We start from the raw sequence: 21,120 nt of genomic DNA on the forward strand, positions 1-21,120 counted from the left end.
TGCACATAGCCTTGGGGAATTAAATAATCACAGAATCACTAAGGTTGGAAAAGACCTGTAAGATCATCAAGTCCAGCCACAGAAATAGGAGTTACTAGAAGTGTAGCATTAACAGAAGATTTTGTGTGTGCGTGTGAGATCTAGACATACAGAATGATAAATTTAATTTCAGGTGTTGGGTTTTTTAGCTGTAATGCTAACATGCCTGAAAACTCCAGTGAGATGGATTGTATGTTCTTTGCTTCTGTTTTAAATAAAGAAAAAAGAAGCAAAAAGCAGCTGCTAACTTTTTTGTTGAAGACTACTGAGATTCTTAGTCTTAGTTAATATAAAGTATGTAAAATAAATGGTTACTGTTTATTTCATTGGAGAATATGTAACTATTTATAGAGACTCTCCTAAGAAGTGGCTTGCATTAACAGTGACATTTAAAGTATGAATGGGTCATGCATGTTGGTGACTTACCTTCTTTTTGATAGTTCTTTTAACATCAGAAGATTTTACCAAATCATTCTATGCTTTCTGTGTGTTTTTATTTTCTTTGTTTTTTAAAACTTTAGTGGTTTTAAGAAAGGAAAATACAGATTTTTTCATGATCTTTAAACGTCCCTTCCAACCCAAACCATCCTATGATTCTATGATTCTATGTGCTATTTATCCAAGAAATGGTAATATTTTATTGCAAGTACATAACCCTATTGTTGGACACATACATATATCTTTTCTGTCTCTGTGTACTTGTGTACCCTAGACTTAACATGCTTCCATGCACCGCTTTTTAATGGAGAGAGACTTACATAAGCCCAAACAACAGCTGGGAAACTAAATTAAGGTAGGAAGTTGAGTTTCAAACTGTTGTTCGGGCATCTGAGTTCTTACCTGTTGTTCTGAAAAGTTCTTTTAACAACAAATGACACTAATAGATAATCCTAGCACTACTGGGAATATACTTCTGATAATAATATTATATGCCTTCATCTCAGGAACTGAAAGCTCGTGAACAAAAACTTGAATAGTTCTGTCAAAATGTTGGTGTTATTAGTGTATAAACAGGGGACTGCACCCCTTCCCCCACCCTTCCTTTTCCACGTATTTATTGAGTCCCAAGCTTTATAAATCCAGATGTGGTCCTGAGGGAAGTGTTTGCTTTATAATATGTTTGCATAGTCATTTGCATAGCCAACAGGCTATTCGTGATCCATACGTGACGTACTCCAGCTTCCAGAGGGAGCCCTGCTGAAGCGAAGTGGTACCCAGCCACCTTGGGCATGGGGAGAGATCAGCACAGGTGTATGTGCAAAAGATTGTCTAGGCAACTTGGGGTTTACTATTGCAGGCTTTTCAATATTACTATTTTATTTTGTTTAATCTTGAGATACTGATCACAGCTTATGATACTTTAAAATACTGTTTTGTCAGCAAATTGTTCCCATCTCGTGGTTTACCAGCCCAAGAAACACCCTCATTTTCTGTTTAAAACTAGCTAGAAGCAGCTCCTTATTCAGTGTGAAAATTCAGTAAACTCTGACTTCAGTCTCTGAACTTGTCTCTGACACTTGGTTTCTTTTTCCTGCTGTTGTCTTTCCGTGTGGGTGTGACTCTTCTGTTGTTAATTTGTTTATAAAGAACAAACCAATGGATTTTCAAATTCAACATGGAATATCGCTGGAGAATTACTTCCTCCAGATGGCTTACAAAAGACTAATCAAGACCCTGTCGGTTCTATTCTGCTTTTATTTCTGTTTGGAAAAGATTCCTTGTTAAATCTGAGATAAATTTGGAGAGGTCTTCCTATGGAAAAGAGGCCTCACTTGGAAAAGGATGAAAACCATTGAAATATAGAGCCAGTAATACTTAAGCACTAAATTCTTAGTGCTTAAGACACTGTTTTCTCCTCTCTCTTAATGTTCTGAAGTACTACTGTGGAGTTGTATTTTGTCTCGTAGAATACGTAAGTACTGGGATTATAGCTAAAGAAAAAGATAACCTTTTTTGTATGCAGTATGCTGTGTTTGCACAGTAGCTTCATTACTCTTTGAACAGTCTCTGCCTAATAAGAGGATAACTGGAATTTCTTAAATGCTATAAAATTAAGACAGGGGAATATGCTACAGATGAAGAAGATGAAGACATGGGACCCGTCCTTCCAGGAGGTGATATGGCTATTGAAGTGTTTGATCTCCCTGAAAATGATGACATGTTCTCTCCCAGTGATGTGGACACTAGCAAGCTTGCTCACAAATTCAAAGAGGTAAGTTATAGGTCAGAAAGTATTCCTGAAATATCTCACTGGAATTAGATTTCTAGTTATCTCATTGCTCAGTGTTTGTTTTTTCTCTTGATTTCTAGCTGTTTGTATACTCAGTACTGTCGAATGACCCAAAAAGTTCTGCTTGAAAGAAGTGGAACTGTTCTTTGGAGGTTTTGCATCTGATGGAGAGTAATTTATAATTTAAGTTTTCAGCATGGAAGTTACTCTGCCTCAGCACTTAGTTTGCATTTTTTGACCAGGAAGACAAAGTGCAAGTTAATTCATTACTAGCTGTCTGTCTTTTTTTTTTTTCTTTTTTTTTTTTTTTTAAGATTCCTATCAAAAGTGATCAGGAAAACCAAATGACAAATGCTAAATTTCAGTGAAAAGGGACATGTGGAGCCCATCCTATGTGATTACACAGCAACTCGTCAATGTACAGCAGCGTCATATGTTTGGCCATGTGTTTAGAATGATGCTGTGTTGGGGAAGCAGGCATATTTCAAGCTGGTGTTTAACCACAGTTTATGGTTACAGAGCTTGTATAGCATACACTGGTACTAACTGGGACTTGAATCAGTGGTGTTCATTGCGGTCACTGAATTGATATAGCTTAATATACGAAAGTACTGAGAAACATTTCTTCTGTATTTTAGGCTGTGCTTTTGGTGTGCTGCGTTTCTGCGCTTTCCTGAACTCTGATGCAAATAAAGACATGAAACAATTGGATTTATCTAAGCTCACAGTAATGGGCTGAGTGATGACAATAAACATTTTTTGTTTTAAATACAGTAAGATCGAAGGGGTGAAAGTAGCCAGAACCTCATAGGAGATTTGAGCAGCAGAACCTGGGCCCCAAAAGGAGTTTTAAAATACAGAGGCTCCCTTTTTATTCTTCCTCCCCTGTCCTCTCCCCTTCCCCTCCACTCAAACCAGATATTTTATCTTCTATAAATATATGTTGTTACTACTCTCTAGTGAGAGTAATGTATGGAAAATAATCAGTCAATGAGCAACCAGTCTTTCCGTTTTCTACTGATACCCTTTTCAGCCTTTGGATGCCTACTGTTACTCAGTTTGTTACTCTACTTAAATGATAATTTTCTCACTCCATATTTCAAGTTCTAGGCTCTTATGCAAATTAGCATAACAGTTTACTTCATTTTCTAATACTTTGCATCATACATAGCGATACTTTGTCAAAGCGGTGGGAAGATGCTACCATTCTGATTGTGCCAGTGTACCAAGGCTATGCCGTGATGGGCAAGACACTCACCTTCGAATAAATTACCAGTAAAACTGTACAGTTTCCATCAACTTGGGCTATTGCCATACTTGAGCATGTCCAAACTGATTTGAAGCTATTTGCAGACCTGTCTGATGTAATGGCCTCAAAACGCTGGTGTAGAGGAGATCGGATGAAGGGACTTTGGGATCCTCCAGTTTAAGTGCAGATAAGAGCCTGAGAAGAAAACATTAAATGCTCCTACATAAGAGTGGACTCTTTTTCACTAACCCACTCAGTTACCGCTGTTAAGAGCATGACACTTTTGTTTCACTGATTGTATTTAACAGTACACAGCTGCATTTTGTTGGCTGCTACAGAGTGAGTACATGTATTTTTCTTGGTATTTGCCCTGAATTCTTTCAACACTAGAGGACTTGTTCACGATCACGCTGCACAAGCCCACACAGTGTTTTCTGGAATTGTATTTAAAGAATAACTGTTCTTTCTTGTTCTTACTCCAGAGATTAATGAAAGTATTAAACAAGTGGGTTGGACATAATCTTTAAGCATAATAGTTTGACCTAATTAGTTGAATTCAGTCTTTGCAATGAAAAATGTGCTCACATACTTTGAGAGCACTCTTATTTGAAATGCCTTGCTTTTGGAATGAAAGTCAGAAGAGGGAAGGGCATTCCTGGGTGAATCATTGTACTTCTGCAAGTCTTGTTTTCCTGGCTGTAAAACAGGAAAAATGGGACTGATTTTCCTTAACTGCTTTGAGAGAAAGAGCTAGAAGCTTTATTTTAACTATGGTGATTGAAGAGAGACAAGATCTGTAGGGAGAAGGGACATCTTATGTAAGAATTAGGTATTATATTTCATGTCTTAATGAAATAGATGAAAAATGGATTATTATTATTATTATTAGCATAAATATATAATTATTATTTTAAAATTGTCGTGGAGATTATTAGATTCCATTGAGTACTTACTTTCCCAGCGTACTCTGGATATTTTAACATTTGCTAGCTTTTCATCCCATTCTACCTTTTGCAGTGTTAGATTAATTCTGTCCGTTTTCTCTATATATCTTATTTGTTATAAAAAGTTTTATTGTTTTGAAGAAAATTAATCAGCCTTTCAAGACGTCTTTGAAAAGGAAATGTGCCAAAAAACTATTCAAAATCTTTTTGTTAAATTGAAGCCTTCACAGTTTTATTTTGACTTAAAAAACATAAAAATACAAAATAGTATCTGGCAGTAATTTGTCTGCCATTATATGGGACATGGAATAAGGTATTTCTGCTCCCCTATTAGTAAACTTGCTTAAAAATTTTTAATTATGGAGTCCAGATTTGCTTGCCAAACAGTTGACCTTGCCTGTTGTTCAGTCTAACCTATAAATGTGTTAGTATTTCTCATCTATTCTGCAAGCATAATTAGTTCTTTAAAAAAAGAAAAAAGTAGATGTCCAGCTACACATTTGTCTGTTTGGCAGGAAAGTGTCTTTTTTCTTCTGCCTCAGTGGGATCTGCTGTACCATGTACTGATTCAATGATCTGACTGGGTGCTCAGCATTCATTTTTTTTAACTTAGTAACAGAGAGTATAAAAATAACTGTTAAAACCATCTGTACCTGAGCAGATTGTCATTTATGCAACAATTTGGAGTTTATTTGTATGTAATAATAAGCTGTTTAAGTGCTGCTTATGGGTTTGTGGGGTTTTAGAAGAGATGGGAATGGACTGTAAGCAGGTAGCCTAAGGCTTTGAGTCTTGGCTTTTTGATTTCATTATTAACTCTGCAAAGGGCAAAGTCTAGCTCATCCATCCTTCCCCTGATTTTATCTCACTCCAAAACAATGAGGTAGCAGAACTAAGCAAAGGCCTGGGCACTTTATAAACACCATAACTTTTTGAGATGGTTCTTTCTTAATTTTTCACTACTAACAGAAATAGAATTATGAGAAAAAACAGTTCTCAATCTCTGAAAATTGCAGGTCAGAGGTTGGATTGAGTGAGCTCAAAAATTGCAAGTAACCTCTTGCAAATGCTAATTAAAGTATCTCCTTACTTTCCTCTACTATGTATAATTACAAAAAGGTATATCCTTCTCAGTTCCTGGTGTATTGAGTGGAGTAGCACCACTGGCCACTTCTTGCCGTTAACACCAGCTCCAGGGCTGCTGAGTGCCCTGTTCCAGCTGCACTGGCATCTCTCCATCCTGGACCAGTAGCCCTGCTCTCATGTGGCCCTTCCTCAGGAGCCCCGTGTGATCCAGGGGTTAGCTGTGTGCTCGGGGCAGGTTTGTTCTGGCCCCATGCATGTTCCACCTGCTAGTGTGCCTCCACATTTTACATGTTTCTGCAAGCTGTTACAGTCGGTGACCGGTTTCATTTGAAATGAAATCATATCTGTTTTCACTGAGCACTTGAATATTTGTTACACTTTCCAGTGCAAAGTCAGAAAGTAAGTGTAAGTAACAGATGATCCTGGGGATGAGACGTGCTTACAGTCTCCTCTGGAGACAGCAACCAAGAAATGAGCAGTGGAAAGAGGATTCCTAAACTGTTCCTCAGGTGGGACTGGTTGCATCAGTGCCTCCTTTATTCCTTCCAGCATAAATTCGGTAACTCTCCCCCAGAAAGGATGAGGTCTATTCACTAGATGGTTGAGGCTGATTTGCAAACCAAACTGTGTCTCAGAGCGTGCATTTCCTATGCCGCCACAAGAAATGCCGCCACAAGAGGCCCCATGAAAAGGGAATTTCAAAAGTAGCTTGGCCTTTCTCAAAGATACTTGTACCAATCAGCTCTGTGACAGCTCCTGTTATTTTGAAAATTACTCCTCTCCTCCAGAAGAACTTCTCATTTGAATTATTTGTACATTCTTTTACTAACAGCCTGGTCTTCAAGAATGTAGCCATTGCTTCACCAGAGATGGTAATTTCTGGTTCAGTACAACTCCCTCATGTACTCCATTAGCTCAACATAAACTGTTCCCAAAGGCTCCTGTTAGTCTTGTAAGAGAATTAACCCCCATGTAAAACATGCTTTCCCATAACTGTTCCTGGTATTCATAAATAATGGACGAAGGCTTTGTTTCCACTAAAGTGCCAGCTGAGGCTGTAATTCAGTTTTTGCCCTTGCCCTCAACCCAACTCACACAAGTCACTGATTAAACAGTGCTTTAGCTTTAAGGGTTTGGGGCCTGTCAAAAGTTTGTCTGTGCTTCCTGCTTTAAATAACAAAGCAGCAGAGTTTCAGGTGCAGACCAGTATTGGGTGCATGTCCGTGATTGTTTCCATTTGGATTAGGGATATGCTGTTGAAGCTGTGGTTCAGTTTGTACTTGAGACTGTTCTTGGAGCCTGCAAACAGCAGACCTTTCGGGTGAAACTAAAGATGTTTCAGGACATTGCCTAGTACGCTCGAAGAGCTAAGGAGAAGTCACTCCACAGGATCAGACTAATGTAGGTTACTCCGAAAGAAATCCCCCCCTGGAAAGCGTGCAGGTGGATGCCAGGTCCTCAGCACCAACCCTTTCAGTGTACAGATCCACTGTTACTGTGGCTCGCTGCTTGGTAATGTAACTACAACCTTTAGCACACTGCCTGGGCTGTTAATCTACTTGCAATCATTTTGTGTGCTTGAATGCTGTTTCCTGTTTTTTACAGTTTCCCCATGTAACTGAGATTAGCTAGCTTGAGCAGAATAACTCCAGCTAATGGTGGAGAAGGATAGCATCAGTTTACCTTTTTTCTTGCATGTAGAAAACGTGTGGAATCTTCCCTCAGGGTTTTCCTGACTTCTTGAGTTGTTAAATCACTTATTTCCATATTTGTAACATATTTGCTTTTTTGTAACATGCCTGCTTCAATCAATGCAGTGGGACTTACTGACAGCACTGAGACGTATTTCACGTTCACATCAGAGGAGAGCTAAGCCCAGCAGGATAACATCTATTTTTTTTAAGCGTAAGACATTTGGTTTTGCTAAACAGATTGGATGTTCTGATTTGAAATGATGAGTGGTTAGACGGCATCCTATCTTTAATTAGGTTGCTCAGACTGAGTCATTTTGCAAGCTAGACATTTTAATTTACAATCTACTGCAGTGCAGCACTCTTCAAGGCCTTCTGCTGTGTAATAAGGTATTCAACTTGCAGCACAGGCTTTAAAAATATGGGAGTACTCTCTGTGACTTCACTTGTTTATTTTATATTTTCAATTTTAGTTGCAAATCAAACATGCAGTTACAGAAGCTGAAATTCAGAAGCTGAAGACGAAGGTAAGAATCAATATATGGTTAATACATGCTGATTTTTTTTGTCTCTCATGCAAAATCAGATCTGAAGACATGTATCTTTATGTGGGTGGAGAAGTCAATGTCCTTATTAAAGGCTGATTAAGAAGCACAGTGTCTCAGCTGCATCTTACCTTGGTGTATATTCTCTATTCAAAGTTTCAAGTAAAATCTTAAGTGCTGCTATTCAGAGAAACTGCCAACTTGTGTAGCTTCAATTAAACATACATTTTAAGGGGTGTCATAATGACTAAATGGCAGATTTCTAGTTTTACAATTCTAATGCATTTTCTCAGGTTTTTAAATTATATTTGGATTGAATATTCAAGTCTAAGTTAGTAGGGTTTTTATTTACCAGTGATGTTAAAGTATCCTGTTTATGTTAGTTCCTTTTTTTTGACATTTTTTGTAAAAAAACTCATTTATTTAAAGGTATTTAATAAAAATTACTTTTTTATATACAGAAGAAAAGGAGCTGTTTTGTATTGCTGCTGTTCTTTTTAGAAGATACTCTAGAAGGGAAAAAGCTTACCAGTTTAACAGAAAACATTATCTCACAATCATTTGCTATTTGTTAGATTGAATTTGCTATAGCAATAAAAAGAAATTGTATTTTTTGTACTAGGATAACCTTTATGGGAAGTCAACTGATAATTCAGTTGTTAAGTAATACTACGTTTTATAATGACATCCTTCTCTTTGAACTTGAGTACGTTATAAAGGAAATAAAAAGAAGACAAAGAGAAAATTGTACTTCAGAAAAAGATTTTAGGTTATTATTTCTTTCTAGCAACTATTTGCAGTCACCGTGTATTTTGCATAGTGAATATCAAATCTGCATAAATTATTGTTAAAAAAAATTCAGAGTGCAACTATTTTCTGTAAGGACAATTTCTCTTGTACTGTTTCAGTTCAGAAAGTCAGAAATCTTTTCTTCCTCTGCTTTCCAGTTCCAATCTAACAATCAGAGCCACCCAGTCAATCCTTTGGGATTGTGCCGAGCCCCATTGACCTCATGGCAATGATGCGTGGGTGTAAACATTCATCTGTGCAAATCCATTTCCAAGATTAGGGTCAATGTGCCTTTTTGTGTTTGAGTTCTTTACCTAGTGTTTTGAATAGAGCCGAAGAAAATGTGGCTAGTTTAGGTATATTACTAATAAAACTGCAGAGAAGTTATTTTCTTTTTGTATGCGTCATCCTTGATGCTAGCAGAACTGCCTAGAGCAAATTAAACAGTCTTGATAAGTAAACAAGGATGTTAAGGCATTTTTTGTTTTCCGTAAATTCCAGGAGCTAAAATGTACAAGCTGCTGAACAACCCTACCCTTAGCCGGCATCAAACATTCAAACCTGCAAGTAGCTTCAGGTGGGAAGTGAGAAGCCTAACACAAAAAAAATCTAACAAAAAAACTAGCAAAGGAACTAAGGTTTATTATAAACCTAGCAGTAAAATTTGGACTTCTCTAAGGTCACTTGGGAAAAGTAATTGGACTTCACTGGTGCCAAATAGTGGAACTCACAGTAGAACGGCACTGGTCATAGAGATAAGCAGTGGTGATGTGTTTGGCAGAATTAGCACCTGAAATCTTCAACAGAGAGGGCGTATTTTTCTTTTCATATTAGCTCCTTACAAATCGGTAAGCAAGTTTAAAGAAAACAAGAGTAATATATTTATAACAGGTTCTCTTTGTCCTTGTAATAGTTCTGGCATAGTTTCAGTATTGGATGCAAAACTCTATGCTTGCTTAAATGAAAAAAATTCTAGGTTATGACCCGATGTTAAATTTTGAATTATGTTCCAGCCTTTTCTGTTTGGCTTTCTAGATTAAGCAAGATTATGACATGAAAACAGACATGTAAGAATTCAATAGATTTTCTAATTTGGGTAAAAAAGAAGATAGTTAGATTAGATGCAATTGGGGTTTTTCCTATTGTTTTCTAAATTGTTGTTGAATCAAATATAGAACCTGGAAATCATATTCCCCCCAAAATAAGAAATTTCTCATTTTATGAAAGTGTATGAATGCTTTCTAACACCTGAGCCAGAGGCATAGAGCAAAATGCATCACCAGTTCTGACTGATTAACCCTGCAGTTTGCGTGAATACTCCACTATTGACATTTTTAAAGCATGTTGGTATATCCCAGAGAAGCACAGAGCCTGCACTGGCTGCACAGAGCAAAGGTTCTACTTCGTTTTATGAGGAAGAATAATGTATGTATTGGCCTGTGTTCTTTGTCTTTGAATGCTCTTTTCACTGTTAGCATATTACTTTTATAGCTATTAATTCACTGTTTTTCACTATTCATGTTGTTTGAATTCATCCTAAACGATTAGGCTGCATTTTGCACTTTTTACTGACTGGCATCTCCACTCTTTTGTTCAGCTGCAGGCTGCTGAGAATGAGAAGGTGAGGTGGGAATTGGAGAAGACGCAGCTCCAGCAGAACATTGAGGAAAATAAGGAAAGGATGATGAAATTAGAGAGTTACTGGATTGAGGCACAAACCCTCTGTCATACGGTGAATGAGCACCTCAAGGAGACGCAAAGCCAGTATCAGGCTCTGGAGAAGAAATATAACAAGGCAAAGAAATTAATCAAGGATTTTCAGCAAAAGTAAGCATCGATGCCAGGCTCAGCAAATGACTTATTGGCCTGATAGGAAACATGTATGTGATATATTTTGAAATATGAAACCCACTGTTAAACCACCTGTAAGGTAAACATTATTTTTCACTTTTTTTTCCCATGAAAAACATGGGCTCTTTATTAAATGTTAGTAGTATTCAAGTATTAGTTGAGTATTGTTGAAAAATAATACTATAACTAAATAAAGACTTAGTCTGTAGTATTCCAGGTTGGAATGTTTCAGAATTACTAGATAACGCAATCTGATGGCAAACAACCAAGAGTAATCATAGTAAAGCTGAAGCATTTGATTAGCAAGATTTGCAGCAATTTATATGGGTATTGTGTCAGCTGGATTTACTCCTGCATTGTACTAATGTAACATCAAAAAGAAAATTGTTTTATTACATTTTACATTTTTTCTTCTTCTCATAGATGCCAAGAATGTTTGAGTTGAGTTGAGCTAACTGGTCCCCTCTGTTTCATGTGGTCCCCTCTCCCTGATGGCTAGGCAAGAATAATAACATCTCACATTTCTATAACAGCTTCCATTCCCCCAAATTTCTTTTTTTGCAGCAACTTTCTCATTTTCTGCTGAAGTATACTCATTTAAAGAAGAAAACTCAAAAACATACAGCAACGTCAAGTGACAACTGGGAGTGCAGAATTGAATATCCTCTCCCATTAAAAAGGGTTTTAGATAGTCAAAATGTCATTACCCGTCATGGAATTTCGTGACTGTTCCAGAACCAGCTGGCATCTTGTGTGTTTTCTATCACAAATGTCTTAGGTTTTCAAAATAAAAAGAAATAGGGAAAACAGCTAGAATGGGCTTGGATAGCTTTTCTGTTGTTATTCTGCTTTATATTAGTAAAAGACCTAGTCAGTTGTTTGTAACTATCTCTGACTCCTAAAATCACCTAACAGATTTTCTTATAGCTTGCTAGAAAATTAGATTTGTACCTGGAAACTTAAGTATGTCCTTTCTGTGAAGGAGTGTGGTCATGCTCTAATAAAACAGAGATTTTGCTCCATTTCCTACAAGAGAACACAGCGTAAACTAAGCTAACATTGTTTTCATTGTAAATACAGATTATGAAAAAATTAGTTTGATTTAACTGTTCTAATTATCAATTAGAACAACTCAGATTTTTATTTTTTTTATAAATTCTTCTTACCATTTTTATATCTTCACCTAGCATATTCACTTAGACTACGTAATTGTTTAGTGTTTTGTCCTAATTGCATTTTCATACTTCTTCCTAGGTTAGTAATAAAATATTTGTTAAGGACAGATTTTTCTGATGCATAGCTTAAGATATATCAGAACATTTTATTTTCTGTTTGAATCTGATTGCTTTGATGACAGCAAATACATCTTTTTTTTCCCTAAGAGAACTTGACTTTATCAAACGCCAGGAAGCTGAACGAAAGAAAATAGAAGATTTGGAGAAAGCACACCTTGCAGAGGTTCAAGGCTTACAAGCTCGTGTGAGTAGTATTTACTCTCATATTTGAAGAAAGAGACAATTCTGTCTGATATGCTGGAAAAACCCCGTATCTTATAGGGGTGTGTATGGGGGGGTGTGTGTGTGTTATGAGTAACACTGTTGTATTTCTTTCAGATACGAGACTTGGAAGCAGAAGTTTTCAGGCTAATGAAGCAAAATGGGAGCCAGGTGAACAATAACAACAACATTTTTGAAAGGCAGACATCCTTTGCAGAAGTTTCTAGAGGAGATCCAGTGGAAAATCTAGATATTAAGCAAGTGTCCTGCCTGGATGGCTTAAGTCAAGGTTTGTTTGAACCAAACCATAACTCCTATTAATATGTATGTAAATAGCATGGTTATCATTTAGGTTTTAAAAGAAACAATTAATAATGCAGAAATATTGTTATTTTTCTGAAGTTCCATATCTAATGACATCTGGGTTATACCAAATAATGCCAATATAGAGTCCCAGAATAGCTGTACAGTGTCTATTCTTAAAGAAATGGATGTGACTAAGTGCTAATAAAGCAGATCAGTATTGATTTCTTAAAGCTATCAGTGGGATGCCATCAACATTTAGGTTTAATTCAATGCTTCTGTTATGTTAGTAAAGTAGGAGAAAATTGTGTTTTCTCCTGTGTTCCTAAATCTGTTCTTAATTACCCAACCACCAAAGATCAAACAAGAACAAAGTTACCAGAATGAGAAAAACAATATTAAATCTGCCATTTTGAATGGATCTCTGCAGGTTCTGATCCCACCTTGGTACAAATATCAAAAGGAACCATGTAGGTGGCACTCACCATTTCTCAGGATGGAGGCTTTTGTGAATAAAATACAAATTCTTTACTAGCACATTAATTAAAAAACTTATTCAGCTATAGCACAGCCTGATTTACAACATAAGACTTGTAAGACTTTGTTCTGCATTACCAAAGAGCTAAACCAATTTGTGGCAACACTGAGATCTGGATAGATGCTGTCAGCAGGGTGACTGTAACCTTTACTTGTTTTGCATAGAAAAGATAATTCCCACTTTTCAGGCTGTGCCAGTGAAAATATACAGATAACTTCCACAGCTTTAGTTGAAGTTCTGTAATTGCAAGTGACTCCTCACTGTTGAAGTATGCGCAGAATTAAAGCCAATTTTAGGTCATGAGCCTTGGAACAAAATTGTTTGGTGCAGGAGCAATACTTACTGTGTATTTAGTATCATAGGTGAAATCGGGTGTCGGAGGTGTTGGGATTCTGACAAGGGAACAGCAGACTCTGTTCCTATATAGATTTTCATTTTAAATAAACTATAATATTATTTATTCCTCTGGTGGGAAAAAAATGCATTACATTCCCAAATAAATTAATTTCTAGCAAACTCAGAGACGTTTTATAAAAATTGGTATTTTAGCAGTTATTTCATGTGTGGACTCAAATTGAATACTACTCTACAAACAAATCGATATGAATTACATTTTTAACAAAGTGTGTCTATAAAAAAGAACTAGTCCTGCTGAAATGGTATTTGGGTGATCTGCAGACCTTGTGGAATTGGTTTCCACAAATCTTGACAGAGCTGTTTCTTTCTGGCAAGTGTTTATTATTCTGAAATCTCTGAAGTTCAGAAGAGCACTCAGGATGACAAGAAAGTCTGTATTTGTGCCATAGAGACTCAGTAAGTGTTACAAAATATTTAATACTTAGCAATGCTGTTAACAGGAACCCTTTCAGTACTTTGCATCAGGAGAGGAAAGTGTGTTTTCTTTACCTGACTCACAAAAATCGTGTTTATGCTTACTGTTGTAACAGTGTCAACACACATTCATGGCTCAAGAGCTGAAATCCAGGAATTTGTACCTGCAAAAAAAAATCCTTTGTAAAATTCTTTCTAAAAATTTGAAAATTCTTTGTAAAGCATTAAAAGTCTGTGTGACAGTATTTTCAAATTATATTTTTCAATTGATATATTTGCATGAAAATTTTCATTTTCCAAGAGCTGCCGTGTTTCATTGCAAAAACGTTCCCCTGGAGAAGTGTTACCAGTGTTCAGTATTTCTGAGAGTTGGAGTAGACGATCTGTGAATTTAAATGCCCAAGTTTAACCACCTGAATGCAAACACAAATTATTTGCTAGGAAAAACAGTGACCTTTTGAAAGCAGAAAAAGTATAGTTAGGCCTTAGATTCCAGGCTGAATTTGTGTTTTTAACAAAAGAAATATTTGTTTAAAATAAAGAGATCCCTAAACATGCGGCAGCACTCTTTGACATCCAGATACCTTTGCCAGTAAATTCTGTATCAAAGTCTCTGAAGTCTGTCTCAGGCAATAATGTAGTGATACTTACTCTGCAGGGAAAGAGCCTGTGTCTCCATATCATCCTTGGGTAAACCTTTTAAGAAAAGGACTTGCTATTGTCTGGTAATACTAAACACTAATAATTTAATTAGTGTATTTACTAATCACCCCGTGGATGTTTGCAGAGGAGCTATAAAGGGCGGGGGAGATGTCCACGATGTCTTTGGAGGGTGAGCAGAGTTGCTCTGGGTGCAGTATATTGTGCACACTGTCTCTGTGACATACATGGAAGTGCTCCTGTCTCTTTTCTGGATTTTATTTGATGAATATAACACATGCTTGTTCTCAAGCCTCAGCGTTAGGTTTGTGGGGTGGGACTGCGTGTACGCAGCCACATCCTGTAATTTTTATTCTGAAGTTTGCAGGTCTGTCTTCCCTCAAAATATCAGGTTATGTAAAAATATATATTTTAATTAAAATGATGCTAAGTATGGTTTTTGCTTCAGTGTGATCTGAGGTGTTTATTACATTCTTGCATGGCAATAGATTTGGGAAGGACTAATGGATGCAACTGGACGGTCATGTACATACGAGCATAGCTGTCCCTGCAACTGCAGGTGCTCCGGCCGTGTTTAGCATCATGCCAGACTGTATGACTCCTCAGGCTGTAACATAACCTCATACTGAGTTTGAGGGGCTGCCAGTAACATTAGTGGAAGTTAGAGAAAATCAAAACCATTATGGCCCACAGAGTTCTTCCTTTGCTTTTCTGAGGAATACTAGACGCCTGAGGACTGTGTTTCTTTTACAAATCTATGACTTATTCTGAGAGTCGAGAAAAATAGATAAAGTGCATTGTAGGTTTCTGGTTTAGTGGTCATGAGCTGTGTCTGCAGTAGAGGATCAAACTATTTACTGGAAGGAGTCAGTGGTTTGAAATCTAAACAGTTCAGTGCTGATGCCGACTTTGACAGTATTTGCTCATCCCTGTACAGATGCCTGTTCAAGCTGCTTTGGTAGCTATATTTTCTGGGTCCCTTGAGATGCCCAGGGATGCATCATTTCATAGAAGGAAATTTTGAAATCTATCAGCCTGTGTAATGGAAAAACAGTGGGAGGACAGGCAAACTCTTTCATGCTCCACAGTGGTACTGAACTAATTCAGATGGAAGCCTGTTGGAGTCAAGTGGTTCAACGCCTGCTGAAAGAAAGTCTGATTACATCATCTTTGAGAGCAAAATAAAACCTGTTATGATTTTTATGTGAGATATTCATCAGGCTCCCCAGTGGGTTGGGAGATTCCTGGACAAACACGTGGGGTGTGTGTTTCTGCCGGGGAGCAGCGAGGGTTGGCGGCTCTCTGCGGAAGAGGGAGCTGGGACTGAGAGTGACAGCACATGTGGCTGGGGCAGAGACCACCCGAGAGCAGCCCAGTCCCGCTGCATCCAAGCATGGCAAGCAGGGCAGGTCCAGTGATGGAAACGGGGGTCAGCTGGGAGCCTGGGCAAGTTTATGGTGGTGAGGTAGGTCTAAGGGCAAGCCAGGAAGGCTGTCCATGGGTTGTGGCTCGGGTCCAGATCCACATGACCTGAGGATGAGAGCCCAGCTTAAATGCAGCTGTGATGTGGAAAGAGGGAAGCCCCTGCTGATGCTGTGTGAACTGTTTTTTTGCAGCAGGCTGAACCATGGTTAGGTGCCTACCAGAGAGCTGCCACTGAGTGTGAGCAGCCCAGCTCTGGGGTGGAGGGAGCAGTAAGCTCCAGGCCCAGATGGTATTTTGCTTTAACAAGGCCAATATGACCACTTCTGTGAATAACCATTTGCAGTGCTGTGTTGATAGTTTGCATAATTTCAGCAGTGAGAGGAAGGGATGTATGGAAGTGTGTACACCTGAAAGAACAAATATAAGCAGTTCAAGTCATGGCAACGTGCAGTTATCCTATCAAGCACTTATGGCAGAAGCATAATTACAAGTCAGACAATGCTAATGATTCTGTAGTGTCATCTGGATGTAGACTTTAACTCTTACACAAGGAAGAAAAGCAACACATGGTACTGGAAGTCTTTGCAGTGCTTTAAGACAATGTAAATCTGCAGAAATAAAAATGAGTTTGAATGAATCTTAGCCCTCAGTTATTTACTGGCATACTAACTCAACCTGTGGCTCTGATTTCAAGAGACAGTTTGAGCTGAACTAACAGCCCATTACGGTTGAAATGGGAGACCACACGCCATCCCTGCCTTTGTCCAGCCACCTGGTTCCATTGCCCTGTTCCAGCGCTTATACACTTCTGTTCACACACTGATTGACTGAAACAACAGAAAACTGGCCAAGAGCGGAACAGGTTGGAATGTCAGTCTAAAATTGGATAGTTTCTTCTGGGTCAGTCCTTTGAATCAGTAAGCTGCAGGCCAAATCATGGGGAACTCAGAGCCAGGGGTTTGTGACAGCAGGAGGAAGAGCAAGAGCTCTCCATTTTGGTGATGGTGGTAAGTAACTGAGTCGCTTCTGCCCTTGGTGAAATCATGTTCTCTGAGACTGAAGGTCAGGATGCTGTGGAAGGCAATGAGAAAAATTTCAGCGTTGCTCAAGTTGGTTAGAGTTTCGTCATTGGCTTCAGTGAGGCTATATTTGTTTAAAGCAAAAATGTCTGTAAGATCAGCTTCTAATTAATTAGTGTGTTATGAATGCAGTACTTAGACAAGTAAATAAATCTAACAGATTCTGGTTTGATTTGTACTATGAGGTTTGCAAAAAAAAGAGTGAAAACCATAAATAATCTATTCCTTGTCTGGTGTAAAATGCGAAAACACCTTTTAAAATGTCTTTTGTCTTACTGCAGCTTGGTAAAATGTTACATTTGCTGAAATATTCAGATTTCATTTGAGTGGGTGATTGATAGCTAAGAAAAGTGCAGTTATACTAGCTCTATTTGTAGAGGGAAGTCATATAGAATCACAGAATCACTAAGGTTGGAAAAGACCTGTAAGATCATCAAGTCCAACCATCAACCCAACACCACCATCCCCTCTAAACCATGTCCCACAATGCCACGTCCACACGTTCCTTGAACACCTTCAGTGATGGTGACTCCACCACCTCCCTGGGCAGCCTGTTCCAATGCTTCACCACTCTCTCAGTAAAGAAATTTTTCCTAATATCCAGCCTGATCCTCCCCTGGCACAACTTGAGGCCGTTGCTTAAGGAAAGACTCTTGCTTAAGGAAAGGGGCTTGGTGGAGCGTCTTCTGATGTGATCCAAGTGCAAGTGAGGCAAGGCTATATTTGTGTTAGGTCACTCATATCAGTCTGTTCATAGGAGGGACCACAATGGTTGGTGCTGACAGAGATGTTTTACTTAGGTTTACCTGAGTTTACGTAAATTTTAAAAACGAGAGAAGAATCTACAAGGGAGATCATGGTTCTGAGGACGGTGCGGCAAGGGAGGAAGTGACAAATGAGACTGGCAGGTGCTAATAAGAAGATGCTTTTACTTGCAGAAGGACAGGGATGAACAATTGGGGCACCTGATTTGTATTGTCACATAGAACTTTGAATAACAGATGACCTCAGAATCCAGAGGAGGATTGGGATTCCTCTCTGCTGTACCCTCCTGAGAGAGTGGTAGTGTGATAGAATAAGCAACCCGTTTCACTGTAGGTCCAAAGGAATGAGTTTAACAGTTGTTTCATAATCCTGTGAAAGGCTGCCTGTAAAGCAATCCAATCACAAATGGTTATCTGATTATTTGGATACTACCTGTATCACTCTCTGTGCACTACTGACTGCAGACATTGCTTGCTTATGATTTGCACATGTTGTACGAGGTTATTTTGGGGAACATTCAGTGCGGGAGAGAACAAGTCGTGTTCTTTAAATTTGTAAGCCATTCTGATTATGATAAAATGTAGAGCAGCCTGAGGACTGCTCTAGATATTTCTTCTGTAATTCAATGAGCAGCCTGCAAAACTGGTGAAGTTATAAGGGAAATGCTTAGTGGGGCAGCTGTAGGAAAAAATGGCAGTCCAGTTCCTCCTCCTCAAGTGGCTTAAAAGGGCAGGATTGGGGATAAATGAACTGGTCCCCTGGGTCTAAATTGGTATATTCATCCAGATGCTGGGAAATGTCTGTCAAAGAGCAGTGACATGAGGATTCCTTTGCTTTATGCCCTGATGGAGAAGAACTCTGCAGGCCAAGTACATGCAAGTCCCTCTGCGGGACTCTAAGTGGACCTGCTTTCTGGGCTAGTACAGCTGGTTTTGTGTGGTCCTTCACATAACAGTGGGAATCATTTATTGAATTTTTAAATGTTTGCAGTTGATTCTTTGCTATGCACTTATTGGATGGGTATAGATAAACTCAGTGGCTTATGCAAATAATCTTTTTTTTTGCATGTGTACTTTAACAGTTATGAAGATACAGGTACAAGTAAAACATACAAAGTGTATGTACTCGCGATTGCGGGTCCTGTCTTAGGAAAAAGTAATGAAAGATTCTTCTGTTCAATAGCTTCAAATCATGTTTCCATACAGATTTCAATGAAGCAGTGCCAGAAACGGAGAGACTGGACTCCAAAGCTCTGAGGACTCGAGCTCAGCTTTCAGTGAAGAATAAGCGGCAGAGGCCTTCTAGAACAAGGCTGTATGATAGCATCAGTTCAACTGATGGAGAGGACAGCCTTGAACGAAAGGTGAGAAGGACTCTACCCTCTCTTTCAGGCTTCCTATGGAGTGCTAGATTGCCCCTGTAAGTCATTTCATCCTCTGTCTTTGTCCTTTCATTGTAGCACAGGCAGTATTTATTCCTCCACAGCCAGTATGCTATGAATGTCCTTGATTGATGTGCAAGACGGTCTCCTTTGAGTCAGCACACCTGGGCTTTTTGTTTTGTTGTGTTTAACAGGAATCCTGGGCTTTCTGATTTATGTGTGCTTTATAATGCAGAGTGGGTCTTTTCGTTTATGCAGGAGGTGAAAGGAACTTGAATTGTGCATTTCTCCATTAGTTAATTTGTTAACACATTTGATACGATATTCACACATTGTTTTGTCCTATTCTGACTTCCGTCTGAAAGCAAATACCAATAAACAACACTGTGTGTGGTATCAAAAGGTAACGGCATGAATTGCTAAAGCGTTTCACACAAATAGAAGTCTAAATAATGAATAAAAGACTTGCATGTTCAAAGTAAACCTTGCTCTGATTGGTTACTAAATGGTATAACCTACTTTATAATCTCTTATACCAACAGCTGTCAAACAGTTACAGTAGTCCCATGCACATTTCAAAATCACCACTGCCCTTATGCATGAGAGCATCCTCACCAGCATCAGATTCTGGTGCTTCCTCCCTCTCCCCTGTGGCTAGCAGTGCAGCAATCTCACTTGACAACCTAACTGAAAACCAAGAAGAAGAACAGCACCACAAAGGAGGTGTCCTTTCCCTGCGTGCTTGGGGAGACACTCCGCTTTCCTCTCCTTCAAAATCTGGGCACAGCTCTGAAGCATCTCCTTTGCATCACCCAGCTGGCAGGAATATTTTACAGGATAAAGGTATTACTATTTTTTCAATAAATCGATGCATCATTTTGCTCACTTACAACTACTCTATGAACCTTTGTTGTGTAGTAGGACCTTAGCAACTAGAAGGCCATCATCTCACAACTTCTTTTGTCTACCTGGAAGTCAAAAAATTACAGATGACCTTGTATGATGGTATAAGAAAGGGCAAAATTTAAAATGAGATCAGGAACTGCTTCCTTTCTTCTTTTTTTTCTTTCTTAGAACTTACTGAAAAAGCTAGAGGGAAGTTGCCTTTAAGAAAATCTTGTATTTTGTTTTAAAAAAACAAAATTATTGGACCTTGGGACATTTCTGTATTAGAAACATGCTTAACACAGTGTACTTACTGGAATTATATGTTTTTGGCACTGCTAGATGCTTTTTTTGGAGGGCGGGGAAAGGAGTGTAAAGGAAGAATAACAGATTGTAGCTTTTAATTGCTGAGAGGCAGCATAGTCTAGATGAAACAAGAGGTTAGTGTCTGGAGACTCTTCATTTACAGAAAAATCAATTAATTGGTTGGGAAGGTTGGCCGCATTGTTATTTATTTAATTCAGATTCTTTAAATGTAAGCTGGATAAAACATGATGCAATCACATCTAGCTCAGGTACATGTCTCAGATACCAGTTTATTAAATGCATTGACAATATGATATGGCACAGAATACTGAGCCCTCCTTTTCCGATTCCTTGTGAAGTCAAAATGAGCGTTTTACACAACTTCAGCATTCTTAGCTATGCACCTTGCATTCTCTGACTGTCACATAAGATAAAATACGTGATAAAAATTGTTTGTAAGTGAGGACTGTGGGAATAGGTCTGGATAGATTCATAACAGACTTTGGCTTACTTAAATTAACTGAAAAGAACAATTTGTTGAGGATTTTTGTTTGTCTGTGTGTCTGAAACGGCTTGCCGCTGATTTGCAACCTGTTTTTTCTTCATCTTCATACAGGGCTTTCACACAGATTCCTAAAAGACAGATTAATGAAGTTTTGTTGAATTTAGGATAGGTTAATATATGCTAGCATTTTTACATGGGTTCTCAAATTGCTAGTCTAACTGTATAGTTTCTAATTGTATAATTGTTAGTCAATCAAAGTTAAATTCAATATTTGAGTTTTGCAAGTAAAAATAAGGGTGTGAACATAAGAATGTGACTTTCCAAACTCACTTCAGCTTCAGTGTATGATTGGTACCTCAGTGAAGTCATAAATCCTGCATTTCCAACTGATGTATGAAAAATATCTTGATAAAAATCTAGTGGAGACTAGGCTTGTAGTGTGAGGAATAGGGTTTTACATTCCACCCACTGTGCTGGTCTTTCCAATTTAGGTTTGAAAAATAATCTCTGTCTAAATGCTGG

At 38.3% G+C, this 21,120-nt stretch overlaps 1 protein-coding gene across 3 annotated transcripts in view; it reads left to right on the plus strand.

Moving 5' to 3' along the window:
• The window catches only part of PPP1R9A (protein phosphatase 1 regulatory subunit 9A), a 153,520-nt gene that overhangs the window by 118,802 nt on the left and 13,598 nt on the right, over positions 1–21,120 (plus strand). For 2 of the 3 annotated variants that reach the window (XM_059818346.1, XM_059818345.1), the window contains exons 6-11: positions 2,096–2,251; positions 7,713–7,766; positions 10,171–10,400; positions 11,807–11,903; positions 12,038–12,209; positions 18,727–18,884. In XM_059818346.1, coding sequence (XP_059674329.1) covers positions 2,096–2,251; positions 7,713–7,766; positions 10,171–10,400; positions 11,807–11,903; positions 12,038–12,209; positions 18,727–18,884 — 867 coding nt within the window. Of the gene's footprint in view, positions 1–2,095; positions 2,252–7,712; positions 7,767–10,170; positions 10,401–11,806; positions 11,904–12,037; positions 12,210–18,726; positions 18,885–19,444; positions 19,746–21,120 lie in introns of all 3 variants that reach the window. The other variant, XM_059818344.1, reaches the window with a different exon arrangement.

Source organism: Gavia stellata, chromosome 6 (genome assembly GCF_030936135.1).
Source record: "Gavia stellata isolate bGavSte3 chromosome 6, bGavSte3.hap2, whole genome shotgun sequence".
In the NCBI taxonomy this organism is placed as follows: domain Eukaryota; kingdom Metazoa; phylum Chordata; class Aves; order Gaviiformes; family Gaviidae; genus Gavia; species Gavia stellata.